Source organism: Pimephales promelas, chromosome 25 (genome assembly GCF_988280905.1).
Source record: "Pimephales promelas chromosome 25, fPimPro1.hap1.1, whole genome shotgun sequence".
Classification (NCBI taxonomy): Eukaryota; Metazoa; Chordata; class Actinopteri; order Cypriniformes; family Leuciscidae; genus Pimephales; species Pimephales promelas.
In genome coordinates this window covers 16,023,652-16,037,323 of record NC_142793.1, presented here as the reverse complement: position 1 = coordinate 16,037,323, position 13,672 = coordinate 16,023,652, and the positions used below count along the sequence as shown (strand labels likewise).

Genomic DNA, 13,672 nt, shown 5'->3' with positions numbered 1-13,672 from the left:
GGTCTTTAAATGTTAAATCCATGACCTTATTTATCTACAGTCTTCCAAATTCATCTCCTTAGATGAAAACGCTCATGTTTCTCCATTTGTTTTTGATCTCGGTACTGAAAAAAAGGCCCAGATGTGGTTTTCAGTACCCAGTGTTATTTTATAGTAGTATTGAGATTCTATTTTAGTTTTTATTTATTTATTATTATTTCAAATTAGTTTTTATTTTTGTTTAGGTTTATTTTAATTTAATTAAGTTTTAGTGTGTTTTTTCACTTTAATGTTTTTATTTAAAATATTTCTTTATATTTTTTTTATTTAATTTATTTTTGTATTTTATATTAGTACATCAATTTAAACTAAGACTACGTTCACACTGAAATTTTTTCAATTCACACAGTCTTTGGGAATGACAACCGCATTTACTTACAGGTGTGAGTCTCAAAGTCCCGTTCAAACAGCAACTTACAGAAGCGTCTCGAATATTGTCGGTGTGAATGTGCAACAGGAGTCAAGCCTGTATTCTCTTACCAGTAACCATAACGACAGTAACCAAAGTTATATCAAAGATGGCGTCCACCATACAACTGAAAAGTCTTATTTCTTTGGACACGACAAGAGTCCACTTGGGTCCCGAGTTCATCCGTCAAATCTTCATCAAACGACAGCAGCTTTTATATCTGGGTGGAGAGCGGAGCATTTTAGTCACTAATGGGAGCCGCTCTGGCTGAGTTTTCTTTTAGGGTTTTAGTTAACTACAATAAACCTGCTAGTAACCTGATTTCAAAGTCAAAGAGTTTAGAACCGTGACTCAAAAGTGCGTCTGAAGCCAAATATCTGCCACCTTTCACTTCCACACCCTTGTACTTTTTCCCTATATAGTCTCCCCTCATTCTTCAGGCTGGAGTGGAGGAAGGATTTATTGTATTGGCGTTGAGATAACAATGTTTTGGAATTGGCCTGATAACAACTGGAGACTATTAACATTCTTTCCCTGGCAATAATTTTAAATGTGGATTTTCAGTAGCAGCTGAACAACGTTTTGTCTAAAAGGGGGTGATGTCATCTTGGCTACGTTGTGGAAGATCATGTAATGAACGAGTTGGCCCTCATGTCTCACATAATCAGATTTTATGATGACTGTTGATGGTGTTGCTGAATAAATAAGACGCAAATTAGCTGTCGGCGAAATTGCATCTCAGTCATTACAGACATTTTTATATATATATATATATATATTTGTCCAGAGACTTTTTATTTACTTTTTCATGCAAACTTCTCTCAAATATGATGATCCCTTTGGCAGGATTCCGCTTCTGAAAATGAGAAAACTGTTAAATGATTTTATATATAATCAATAATTTATACCATGTATGAGAAATATCAAACTGCTTCGGTATGTCGCATGTACGTCATCTGCTCCCTCCCCGTTCTGTGATTAGATCCCTATCTCAGGTGAAAATTTGGTTCATAGTGTCCAGGCTGCCTAGCAGCGTGAAAAAAAAAAAACGCTGGGGAAACCCAGGCTAGCCGCTCACTCTTTTACAGACCATTCTCTGTAAACTTAAAATCCCAGTAGATCATCAGTTTCTGAAATACAGTACTCAGACCAGCCCATCTGGCACCAACAACCATACCACATTCAAAGTCACTTAAATCACCTTTCCCCATTCTGATGATTCAGCAGATCGTCATGAAGATGTCTACACATACCTAAATGCATTGAGTTGCTGCCATGTGATTTGCTTATTTGATGTTTGTGTTAACGAGAAATTAAACCGGTGTAGAACACATTTCATACCACATAACACATACCATAGATTTGCAAAAAAGCAGATTTATATTCTCTGAGGTTTGAAGACCAGAACATTTCTTTGCGGCTAATGATTTAGTTTCCTCTCTCACAGCTCCAGACGGATGCAGAGAAGCACTCTGCTGTGAAACACAACCCCAACTGGTCCAACAACGACCTTAAACCTTCAGAAGGCTGCTCTAACGGTGGCATCAACATGGAGACCACAACCAAATGGAACCACAAGCCTTTAGATTTCCCAGATGAATCAGAACGGAGCTTGATGGGTCGCAAGACTCCTACCATCTCCCAGACGGGCTCTTGGAGGCGGGGAATGAGCGCTCAGGTGGCCGTCACTTCCCCACGGACGAAGGCAACAACACCTACAAACTGCAGCTCACTCAAGGCAAATGGTAATAGTTTAGACATGATGTTGCATGGATGTTTCAATTAGCATAACCTTTTGTCTTTCAAACCTGTATTCTGTGGAACACAGAAGTTAATATGAAGAACACTAACATGTTTTATGTATGGACAAAAAACAGTGAGGCATTTTTCAATGTGCTCCACAGAAGAATGTAAGTCATACAGGTTTGGAGTGACATGAGGCTGAATGAATGATGTCAGAATTTTCATTTTAGGTTGATTTGTTCCTTTAAAAATAACTGAAATGTAAACAGATTATTTTTTGTATTTTGTAAAATATTTTGTTTACAGTTTTTTTGCTTACAGAGCTAAAAAATAAGAATTACAGGCGCTTAAATACAGTCCAGTGTTATTTATATAGCATTATAGTATTTATTAATATTTTGATTTTTATATTGAGATTTTCTTTTTAAGTTTAGTTTTTTTTATATTATGTGCTTTAGTCATTTATATATTTTGTTAATATTTGCTTTATTTTTCTTTCAGTTTAGCAAATTTGTTTCTTTTTTTATTTGAGTTTGAATCGATTTAAATTTTCAAGTTTGTTTAATCGAATATTTCAATTAACATTTTTTTATACATAGTTTTAGTTAACGATAACAACGCTGACTGAGCCATGTCTCTAATTTCATGTGGTTTCTTGAGGGATTACAGCCAAATAAATCTTATCACATATCACCTTGGCTAAGGCTTATGTTCAGATGAGTCACGACATGGACTGTGCTACTGGATTCAAAACTGTTGAAAACATGATTTCATTTTGTGCTCGACAGTCCGTGTCGTCGATCATCCCACAAGTAAGACCGACGATGCTAAGGTGTCAGAGAAAGGTCGCTCCAACGGCACTCATTCCTCAAGTGTTGATGACACCAAGAAACCTCCGCTCAATTCAACCGTACGCACCCCGACCAGTACTTTTGGCTTCAAGAAGGCTCCGGGCGCAATGGGGACGATAACCACGAGTGGTGCCGTGGTAACTAGCGGCTCCGCTACAGTGGGCAAGTTACCAAAATCGGTCGGATTTTCTGGGGGTCGAATTGTGTGTCGGCAGACGGCTCTTGATGATGGATACCTTCCTCCAAGTGCTCGGACAACTCTTCAGTATCGCAGTTTACCGAGACCTAGCCGTACCGGCACCTCTCGCTGTTCTAACCGCACTAACATCTCGAGTCTTGACGCTAATTTTTGCAATAAGGGTACTGCCACACTTCCCAACCCTAAGAGTCGCAACTTAGCCAAGTCCCCAATGGGAACTACTAACCAGACGGACCGAGAGAAGGGTATATTTTCCGATGTGGAGAGCCAGGTACTTAAGACTAGCGCAACTACCCAGACGGGGATGCCAACTCCGTGCCAAGCTGGAAGGCAAACAGGAGGAAAGTATTCAGAAATGTCCTCGCCAACCCTTCGTAGGTAAGTTCTCCACCTTATGAAGACTTGAAAGGCTGTTGATGAAAAATGTATTTAGCAAAAGCATGATTTCTACTTGATGTGGATGAAAGCACCATTTTAGGTCCCTCAAATATTTACACAGCAGTTCTCAGCTGTGTTGTGTGAGTTCCAGAATGTTCTCCTCCTTGGGTGCTGGACGGCGTTCACAGAACTCATTGTTTATCTGAGCGATTTGATGTTGGTGGAGATTCTGAGGCTTGAAAGGCGACTTCTGGCCACCACAAGTGCATTTTCTTCGGGATTCTTGATGTTTCTCTAAGACATGGCACAGACCAAGAAGCTAGTATTTGTTCTAGCTGATTAGCTTGCTAGCTTTGACTGATTGCTCTCCTAGTTAGTAGAACCAGACTGATGTTATCTGACCAGTCAGTCCATGAAGTAATGAGAAAAATCAGAGATGCCAGACTTTCCTTATCTCATATTTTCTTTTGTGAAGAGTAGGGGTGTCCAATCTTGCTCCTGGAGGGCCAATGTCCTGCAGAGTTTAGCTCCAATTTGCCCGTACACACTTGCTTAGGCATTTACTGATCCCAAAGACCTTCATTAGATGGTTCAGGTGTGTTTAATTAGGCTAAACTTTGAAACAAAGTGGCTCTCCAGGAGCAGGATTGGACACCCAACAACAAAAGACTTTACTTTGTTAATGAATAGCATAATTTATACAATTTTTTGTAGAATATTTCAGTTTTTTTTATTACCGTTTATTACAACAGATTTCTGTTTTGAAAATGTATCTTTAACTATGTGTTTTCATATTAATAACCAGTCTGTAAATAGAATGATCCCTACAAACCTAAAATATACATCACAGTTACAGTTTCAAGTCTTTGAATCTGCCATAACCAAAAACTGACTCATGATTCAGTGAGGGAGTCAATTGTGAACTCACTAATAACTGTGAATCTAATTTAAACCACTAACTTAAAAAAAAGTTTGTAAATCTTAAACTGACGCAGTAAAAAACATTATAAGAGTAATTTGTTTGCAAATCAGTCAATGCGGCCTAAGCTACAGTATGAACGATTCTCTTACCGATTGACTCTGATTCAAACTGCCAATTTACATGTGATTTTTTGAGACAGTTTCAAGAATCTTTTTGACTGACGCATTAAAAAGAAATGGTTCACATTAGTCGTGTTTTGGGAAATCACTCATTGCATGCCTGCTCTATGAACGATTCTCTAACTTACAAGTGAGTTTGAGATAGTTTCATGAATATTTTTTACTGACTCACTAAAAAGAACATCACAGCTGTGGTCATTGCTGCGTGCAAGTGACGCTGGCAACTGACAACCTAGATTTTCAATTATTGTCACACAATGTTTACTTTTGGTCGCACTGCGACCATTTTAGTTACATTTTTTTATTCGGTCTCATTGTTAAATCCCTTTCCCCCTTTGCAACCAGACTCTTTGGTAGCAAATCTTCCAATAAGCAAGCTCCAGTCACCACCATGGAGAACATGAAGAACTCCACCATCATCTCCAATCCCCATACCAAGTCCATCCAGCAGAATGGTTGTCTGGAGACACCATCTGTCACCAGCGGAGGCAGCGGTCCAGTTTACAGTGACAATCTGACGGTGCCCTCTGTAGGTCATGGAGAGCAGACGCTTTCCTCTGTGGCCTCCAGCACAGGATCGGCTTTCTTTCCTTGGGGAGGCAGGGATGGATTGGGCTTCCCTTGTCAAAGCTCCAACCACACCAGTAGTGACTCTATAAATGTTTCCTTGGGAAAGGAAGGTTTATGTCTTAATCGGACCAACAGTGCTAGAACTGGCCTCTCAGACAGGTAAGAAATTAACTGTTCAACATGTACACAAATGATTCTTCCAGCTGTTTGTGAATTGAAAATAGCATTGCTATCTCTACTTACGATCTACCTTCCTTTACATGCACTCCTCTTTAATCATTTCCTTATCTCCTCTCCTTTTTCTATCTCTTTTATCTGCTTCTTTTTGTTTTGTCTGCCCCTGTACCTTTCTCTAGCCCTCAGTCCTCTCCCTCTGCTAGCCCTAAATTTACCCACAACACTCTGCCATGGAAACAGGACAGGTAATGCTATACTGTACTGTATGTGTGGTCAAATGATCACTTTTGCTTCATGTTTTTGTCTTGCTTGTGTGCATTTTGATTAGGGCTTGTGATTTAAAATTAGTTAATTACTTCATTTTCCTGAATTCACAGTTTCACCAATTCACAAGCAAATTAATCTTTTGAACTGGTTCTTTTAATGAGTTTCAGTCAAAAAGAATGATAAAACGGTCCCAAACTCGTTTGAATCAGGCTTGGTCTGTCAGTGAATCTTTTTTTCGACATTTTTTTTTCCCGTCTGATTCAAAATGGACCGTTACTTGTTTTTAAACACGTTCACAACTGATTTTTTTTTAAATAATACATATTTTAATTCAGTCACTCTAAATATGTAACTTATCTCCAAAATGTAACATTTTATGAGCCAGTGGCTCCATAGACTGGAGCCCTGATTAAGTCATACCATATGATAATAGTATACCAGTATATTAATAGTATGCCAGTGCTTGTGAGTTTTGATTTGTTTAGTCCACAATGAAATATGGTATTTATTTCTTATGTACCTGCGGCTTAAATATTGCAGTATGCAAATAAATATGGGAGTTCATAGCTGTGGACTTTGGTTTTCTGTTACCCACCATAAATTGGATAACTGTGATTTTCCTGGCATTGTGGCGTTTTTCTTGGAGCTCTTTTCATGAGAACTTTCATGCGAAAGAGAAAAACAACATTCTGTTCTACGGACTTATGTACACTTGTTTTAAACCTGCAGGTATGCCCATGGGCCTCAGGTCCGAGGTCACGAGGAGCCCGGTGATTGGCTGTGTTCCCCCTCAGCTGTTGGCCTCTCAGATTCAACCCCCTACACCCCTGCCTCTACAATCAGCTCGCCCTCCGGCACACGCTTCAACTTCAGCACACTTGGTAAAAACAAGCAAACTTGCGTAACCGGTGTCTTAACGACTACTTCTGTGGTTGGGGCATGCACTATATATCAGTTATTAGTTAATATTATTATTATCAGTTGTAATTGGTATTGGTTTTAATTTTAATTTTAAATGGTATCAATTGAAATTGTTTATTTAATTATGTAAATGTTATTTCAAAATGCTAATTTCCCCCATTTTTATATTTAGAGTAACTTTGCTCTGATCTAAATCTCAAAATTACTTTTTTTTGATCCTGTACATTATAATGCTGTGATGCCTAAATTCACTTGTAGCATGATTAAAATTATCAATATTTGTTTTTTAGTGTTTTATTTTTCGTTTGTTTAGTCAAAATAGTATAAAATTAAAAAAAAAAAAAACCCAGCCATTTATTGGTCATCTGCCATAACGTAAAAAGAATTATCGATTTATCAGAATCACACAACATTATTGTTTTATTATGTAATATTATTTTGTTGCTGAGTATCGTAACTAGCAAAAAAGGTACTAACAGCAAGTTAACTACCAAAAAAGCTCAATTTTATGATAGAATCCTCACTTATGGATTATGATTTAATTTATTGGTTTACATATAATGAAATAAGTACTAGTCTCCCCCTCACTGTGAACTTTGAATGCACATTCATGTCATTAGGGTTCAATCGTAGTGCTTATTTAACCTTGATCCCTGTGTTGACACTCCAGGCAGTCCCACCACTGCTTCACAGATGGGAACTTTGCGCGGGACCAATGGTCAGGGAAGTCACGACGGCCCGTATGACCCCTACATTGACCCACGTCTGAGGAATTCCTCAATGAGCCTGGAGGAAAAGAGCCGCACTATGAGCAGCTCCGGATCGTTCCGTGAGTGCCTGGAAGAAGGTGAGACTTCAGATTGATACTTATATTGAACAGTTTGGTTGTAGTGGAGTTTGACCTTTTGTGTATGTGTGTGTGTGTGTGTGTGTAATTTGCTGTGTATACTAAGAACTATTATCATTTCTGTCTGCCATCAAAATTTACCAATTTAACATCATGTTTTTGGAAAAGAGCTAATAGACCTGCATTGTTCTGCTACCTAATAACTAAATGATAGGTTGTCATTAATGTTAGGGCTTTTGACAAAGTCAGGCTGTAACGTATGTCCTTACTTGCGCCAAAGCATAAACAAACAAAGAGCGGCTTTGTTGGCCTGGCAGCCTTTACCTCACAGTTAATGTTGATTTGATGATTAACTCGCCTGCCTTGGCTCAACACCACTTATCCCAAGGCTCTCTTTTGCTTTCTGTATTTATGATTCATGTCTTTCTAAGGTGGTGATGGTGTTGATTTCAATGTGCCAATGAGCAGTGGTGTTTAGGCTTGTAAAACAGAACAAAGTTGCTGTTCACCATCATGTATGACTCAATATAATGACATTTTTCAGGGTTATTGTTTGTTTTTTTATTAAAAAATGTAAAACTAAGCTCAGAGAGGATTTACCATTAAATGAATGTGTATTTCTTGAAATGAATATATAATTTACATACTTTCATGTTGTTTACACCAAATTCTGACCCGACCATCTGAATGTCACAACAGAATGTCCTCAGTTTCCTTGTCTTATCTGACAGGAGTGGCACCCAGTGTGGTCATCTTGACCATGACTGCATACCTAAAAGCATTGGTTCCCATCTATAAAAATCCATGTGATTTGCTGATTAGATATTTGTGTTAAATGAGCAGTTAAACTGGTGTACCTATTAATGAATCTAATAGTGTACCTAAATGTGTCCCGTGACTGTGTGTGTATAAACAAATAATTTTTTTCATACAATTAGTAATCAATATGTATTCATTTAGCAGAGTCCTTTACCCAAATTGACTCTTCTGACATCACAAGCAAATTGTTAGAGAGCCAACCATATTTAATATTTCGAGTCAACAATATTCATGTCTTTCTAAAGTAAAATAATATAATAGCTTAGTGATTAAAAAATTGTTCTCAATGTTCTCTAATGTTCTCAAAGTTCAGTGAGGCTAAAACGACCCTTAAGCTGCTTCTGTGGAGCGTGAAGGAATCATATATTCCTTAAGATTTGTCATAAACACTGACTTTTGCAACCTCAAAGGCAGGTTAGTTTAAGTACTTGACATAGTTATTTTTTTATATTTGAAAATACAATGAGAGGAACACACAAACTCATAATTCTTTGCAAATATGCAGTAAAGGGGATTTATAACCTTGTATCGCAACGTCACGTTTAATACCCTCTAATCCACAAATGATTTCACAGTACATTCGGGGGGGTTTTCAAGCTTTTATTGCCTTTTTGTTCTTTCTATGTTTGTTGGTTCGCCAACACATTAAGAAAAACACATTATAATAAATATACGGGCTGTAACGGTTATAAGCACTTCGTAGTGTTTGTTTCAGCATGTGCTAGCTTATCCTGCTAATTTTTCATGCTAGTTTTGCAATGACTCGCATGCCTCTGTAATGCTTGATATTATTTTGACTGAAGTTTTCTTCTCTCCATAGTTCATGGCTCCTCTTTGTCTTTGGTGTCTAGCACGTCATCAGTTTACTCTACGGTGAGTCAAAAGATTTTAAATTGATGCTAAATGCTAAAGTTTATTGGTTAAAGTTTATTGTATACATCTGCTGAACACAAAAGAAGATATTTTGAAGAATGTTGGTAAGCAAACAAAATAGGCACCAATGACTTTCATAGTAGGGGGAAAAAATACTATGGAAGTCAATGGGTGCCATCAACTGGCTGGTTACCAACATTCTTCAAAATATCTTCTTTTGTGTTCAACAAAAGAAAGGAGCAGGTTTAGAACAACATGAGGGTGAATAAAGGATGACAGAATTTTCATTTGTGGGTGAACTAAACCCATTTAAGTACCTTTTCTTTACATGGATGCTCAACTTTTTCAAACAATTAATCTTTATGTTTTCCTCCTTGTCCATCTCTAGCCTGAAGAAAAGGCTCAGACAGAGGTGAGAACAGCACCCATCATTTCTTATAATGTAAATTATTGAGTGTGTTGCACATGGGAGCCTGTAAACTGTCCAAAACACTGTTTTTCTCAGCTGGTTTGTAATTTTAAACACACTTTGATGTAACTCTTTTTCTAAACCCTTGAAAATGTCTGTGTTTGTCATGATGGTCTTCTTGGTAACTGTCCTTGATATCTACTCTTTAATCTCTGTGTTTTATGTCTGAAACCAAAGTTTCTCTTTCATGCTGATCAAGGGCCAGTCTCTCCTTAACACATTATTATATGAGAAACCACAAACTGGTTCCACATAAGCTTCAGAAATCAGCTTCTAGCAGCATGACTTGTGTTTGAATAACTGACTTTAATGTATGTTTAGATCCGTAAGCTTCGGAGAGAACTGGACTCATCACAGGAGAAGGTCTCGGCTCTTACAACACAGCTCAGTGCCAACGTGAGTACACTAGGCAGTCGTTTTGGTTTTGGACAAGTGCCACCTACCTAAACATTTCTGCAAACCAGGTATACCCATTCATGACAATGGTGTCGAGGAATGGATTGAAGAATATTGTTGGAATAGATTGAAGAATATGACGAAGAGTTCAAGGTCTTGGCCTCTGGATCTTAATCCAGATGAGCATCTGTGGGATGTGCTGGACCTCGCAGCCTACAGAACTTGACGTCTAGGTACCAGATGACACAGGGCACCTTCAGAGGTCCATGCCTCGGTGGGTCGGTGCTGTTTCAGGACCAACCACATATTAGGCTGGTGGTCTTAAAGGGATACTCCACTTTTTTGGGCAAATAGGCTCATTTTACCACTAGAGTTACCGTTTTCAAATCCATTTAGCCGCTTTTTTGATATTTAGAAGAATATCAGTAACCAGACTATCAGTATCTGGTCTCATTGACTACCATAGTGGGAAGAAAATATACTATGGAAGTCAATGAGACCAGAAACTCTCTGGTTACTGATATTCTTCTAAATATCAAAAAATTGGCTAAATGGATGAATGGAAAACGGTAAAACCCAACTCTTTAAATCTGGGGGAGTGGTAAAATGAGCCTATTTCCAAAAAAAGTGGAGTATCCCTTTAATGTTTTGGCTCATATACTGTATGCTCAGTGGTCATTTTAAATGGTTTTTGGCTTCGGAAATTGTGGTGTTACCAAAGGTGTGGTTAGTAATTGCAGAACTGCTTCAAGTTGGATTTTGTAGTGATGTTTTGACTTTTGTACACCTTTAACAGTTGGTAAAAGAGTGATTTTAACTTTTGTTCTAGTGTTTTACAGTGTATTGAGTAAGATTGTTTGTAATTTGATCTGTGTGTCATGCGGAGTGGAATTATTTGCTCAATAACTACAAATATGACAGCCCGCATTTGGCCTTCATAACCTAATGAATCGTCACATCCTAAAACCCCCATCCATCCGTCAGCTCTCATACAGGCTTCACAAACAAAACTGGAGGCTTTTGCACTTCTGGGTTTTGCACCGACTGCTACTCTGCTTGGATAATAAAAATCCCTTTGAGGAAAACTTATTGAAGGTTATCTGATGTTTAAAACAGCACATGCCCAAACACAAACCTGTGACTCCCTCCGATGGAAGTCATCCAGATCTCCAGGCCCTTGATTATCGGCTTATGTTGCATGTTGATACGCTTGTTGTGTAACTTGTTTACGAGCGTGGTTGCTCATTTTTGGCGGCTACAGCTGAGCAGAAATCGAATGTGCACGTCGTCCTCGGTGTCTTCACGCGCAGTTCATCGCCCCAGAGATGTTGACAGGCAAAGGCAACCGCACTCGAGTAATTTGGCAGCCTCTGAATAATTACCCATCCTTGAGGAGGGTCTGTGAGAGGACTAAACCAAAGCCACTCGGTCACCCCAAGAGCCAAGTAAAATGGAGGAAGCGAGATCTCAGTGAGGTGGGGTAAAGATCGTGGTTTGACTGCTCTGTTTGTCTTTTTGATGCTTTTAATGATTTATTTTATGAGCCGTTTTTTTTTTTTTCGTATGATGTTACCTTGAGGGAGTATATTTTGAGGATTTTGATTGATAATTTGAGCTCTTGAGATTAATCTTTTGTTGTCGTGTGGAACAGGTTGTGTGACTCATGTTTTTGAGTTATCAAGCTGTTGTGTACATGCTTTAGTGAACGTTACTCTGTGGTTTTCCATATACAAACCACAAAAGTTTAATTAAATTGCAGTTGTGGGTGTGTTTTGTGGGATGCATGTTGTTTATTATTCTACAGCTCTGTGGAATACTTGATTCTAATTGGTCAATCGTGCCATCCAGTGGTATGTTATTACCCAATAACAATACCTAATTGCATTGTAATATATTATAAATACAATTTTTATAAGGCGTCACCTACTATATATTATATAAGAATGATAATAATTCTATTGTAATTATGTATTATTTATTAGTAGTATTTATTATTGTGTAATTGTATTATTTGTTGTTGAAAATATACACTGTAAAAAAAATATTTTCAAGATTTTTATTTATCATTAACATTTTTTCTTTTGTCAAATCAACTTAAATAATTTATTTAGTTCAGATAACTTATTATTTTGAGTTTCTGATGATTAAATCAATCTCCTTCATTGTATTAACTCACTTTTTCCAGTTCAATCAACTTAAAATTTATTGGCAACCAGGTTACTTAGTTTTTTAGGTTAAACCAACAACAATTTTTTTTTTTTACAGTGTATTATCAATACAATTTTAAAAGGTATTTCTGGTTTGTTTACTTTAGGTGAGGGTCTTTAGATTGGCAATGGAGATGAATGGAGCTTTTACCAGTTTTTGCAGCTTAAAAACCCAAGTTCATGCCACAGCTTGTCTTTATCTCAAAGCCCAGTCTCACAGACATATTTGGCACTTTTTGATGCATTACTGACAAGCTGGAACCCACATTTTTCTAGAAATGTGATCATGCTTTAGTTGACTGCTCAACATCTGGTTTAACTCTACTACTTCTCAGAGTCTTTGTCCATTTATGGCATTTTGCTTATTAAAATATAACTGATTTACCTTGTAAATGAATTTGTGTGTCCCCAGTCTCACCTTGTGGCGGCTTTTGAGCAGAGTTTAGGAAACATGACCATCCGGCTGCAGAGTCTGACGGTGACGGCGGAACAGAAGGTGTGTGTGTGTGTGTGTGTGTGAGAAAGAGCTGCTTTTTGAAGTCCTCAGGTAGATACTCTAACCTGAACATTGTACCATGTGAAAATGTCCCTATGAGGAAAACAACATCATAAAGAGTCTAAATAGCATTTGATGTGATATTTAAAAATGATTTTGTCGTTTAATATTTGTGTACTTGCAGGACTCAGAGCTGAATGACTTGAGGAAGAACATTGAGCTCCTTCAGAAGCAGAACTCGGCGACTCAAGCCACAATCAATGGAGTCATTAACACACCAGACCCAACATCAACAAACCGAAAAGGTGAGCTCTCATGTCTTTATTACAATAAAATAAACAGTAATTTTTGCCTATGGTTTGTTTTTATTATTCCTTATCTCCCTCAGTTTCTCTAGACTCTGTTAGCGGGTCGCCTCAGTCCGGGCGGGAGTTGCGGATCCACAGGCAGCCTTCCTCGGACAGCGTCTCCAGCATGACCAGCGCCACCAGCCACTCCAGCATCGGCAGCAACCTGGAGCTCGACGCTAAGAACAAGAAGAAGAAGAAGAACTGGGTAAGTGTTCCAGCCTGTCCATCAAATAAATGCATACAGTTCTTCCAAAATATCTTCTTTTCTCTTAATACATGCTTCTCTCCAAGACTAAACAGGCTATTTGGAGTTAGGCCAATACTAGATTGGATTATTTTAATTATTTTGATTATTTTAGTCATCAACCTTCATGTGGTGGAGGAAATGTGAATATTTTACCAAAGAAAAAGTGTCCTAGTTATTTAGCTGCCAAAGTCTCTTCACACCAAGGATGATAACTGTAATTATAACATTAAATAGTCCACATTACAACTATGATGATTACAGCACAGAGAAACGATATTGTTAGAAATGCTTTCAGAATGATTTTTGATAAAAA

At 37.9% G+C, this 13,672-nt stretch overlaps 1 protein-coding gene across 4 annotated transcripts in view; it reads left to right on the top strand.

Annotated features, from left to right (window-relative positions):
- Positions 1-13,672, top strand: part of nav2b (neuron navigator 2b) — a 65,320-nt gene that overhangs the window by 42,745 nt on the left and 8,903 nt on the right. For 2 of the 4 annotated variants that reach the window (XM_089127918.1, XM_039647949.2), the window contains exons 14-25: positions 1,896-2,193; positions 2,980-3,619; positions 5,066-5,449; positions 5,647-5,712; positions 6,464-6,615; positions 7,326-7,502; positions 9,142-9,194; positions 9,583-9,606; positions 9,985-10,059; positions 12,679-12,762; positions 12,947-13,067; positions 13,151-13,317. In XM_089127918.1, the coding sequence (XP_088984044.1) occupies positions 1,896-2,193; positions 2,980-3,619; positions 5,066-5,449; positions 5,647-5,712; positions 6,464-6,615; positions 7,326-7,502; positions 9,142-9,194; positions 9,583-9,606; positions 9,985-10,059; positions 12,679-12,762; positions 12,947-13,067; positions 13,151-13,317 (2,241 nt within the window). The remainder of the gene's footprint in view (positions 1-1,895; positions 2,194-2,979; positions 3,620-5,065; positions 5,450-5,646; positions 5,713-6,463; positions 6,616-7,325; positions 7,503-9,141; positions 9,195-9,582; positions 9,607-9,984; positions 10,060-12,678; positions 12,763-12,946; positions 13,068-13,150; positions 13,318-13,672) is intronic. The other 2 variants (XM_089127917.1, XM_089127920.1) reach the window with 1 other exon arrangement.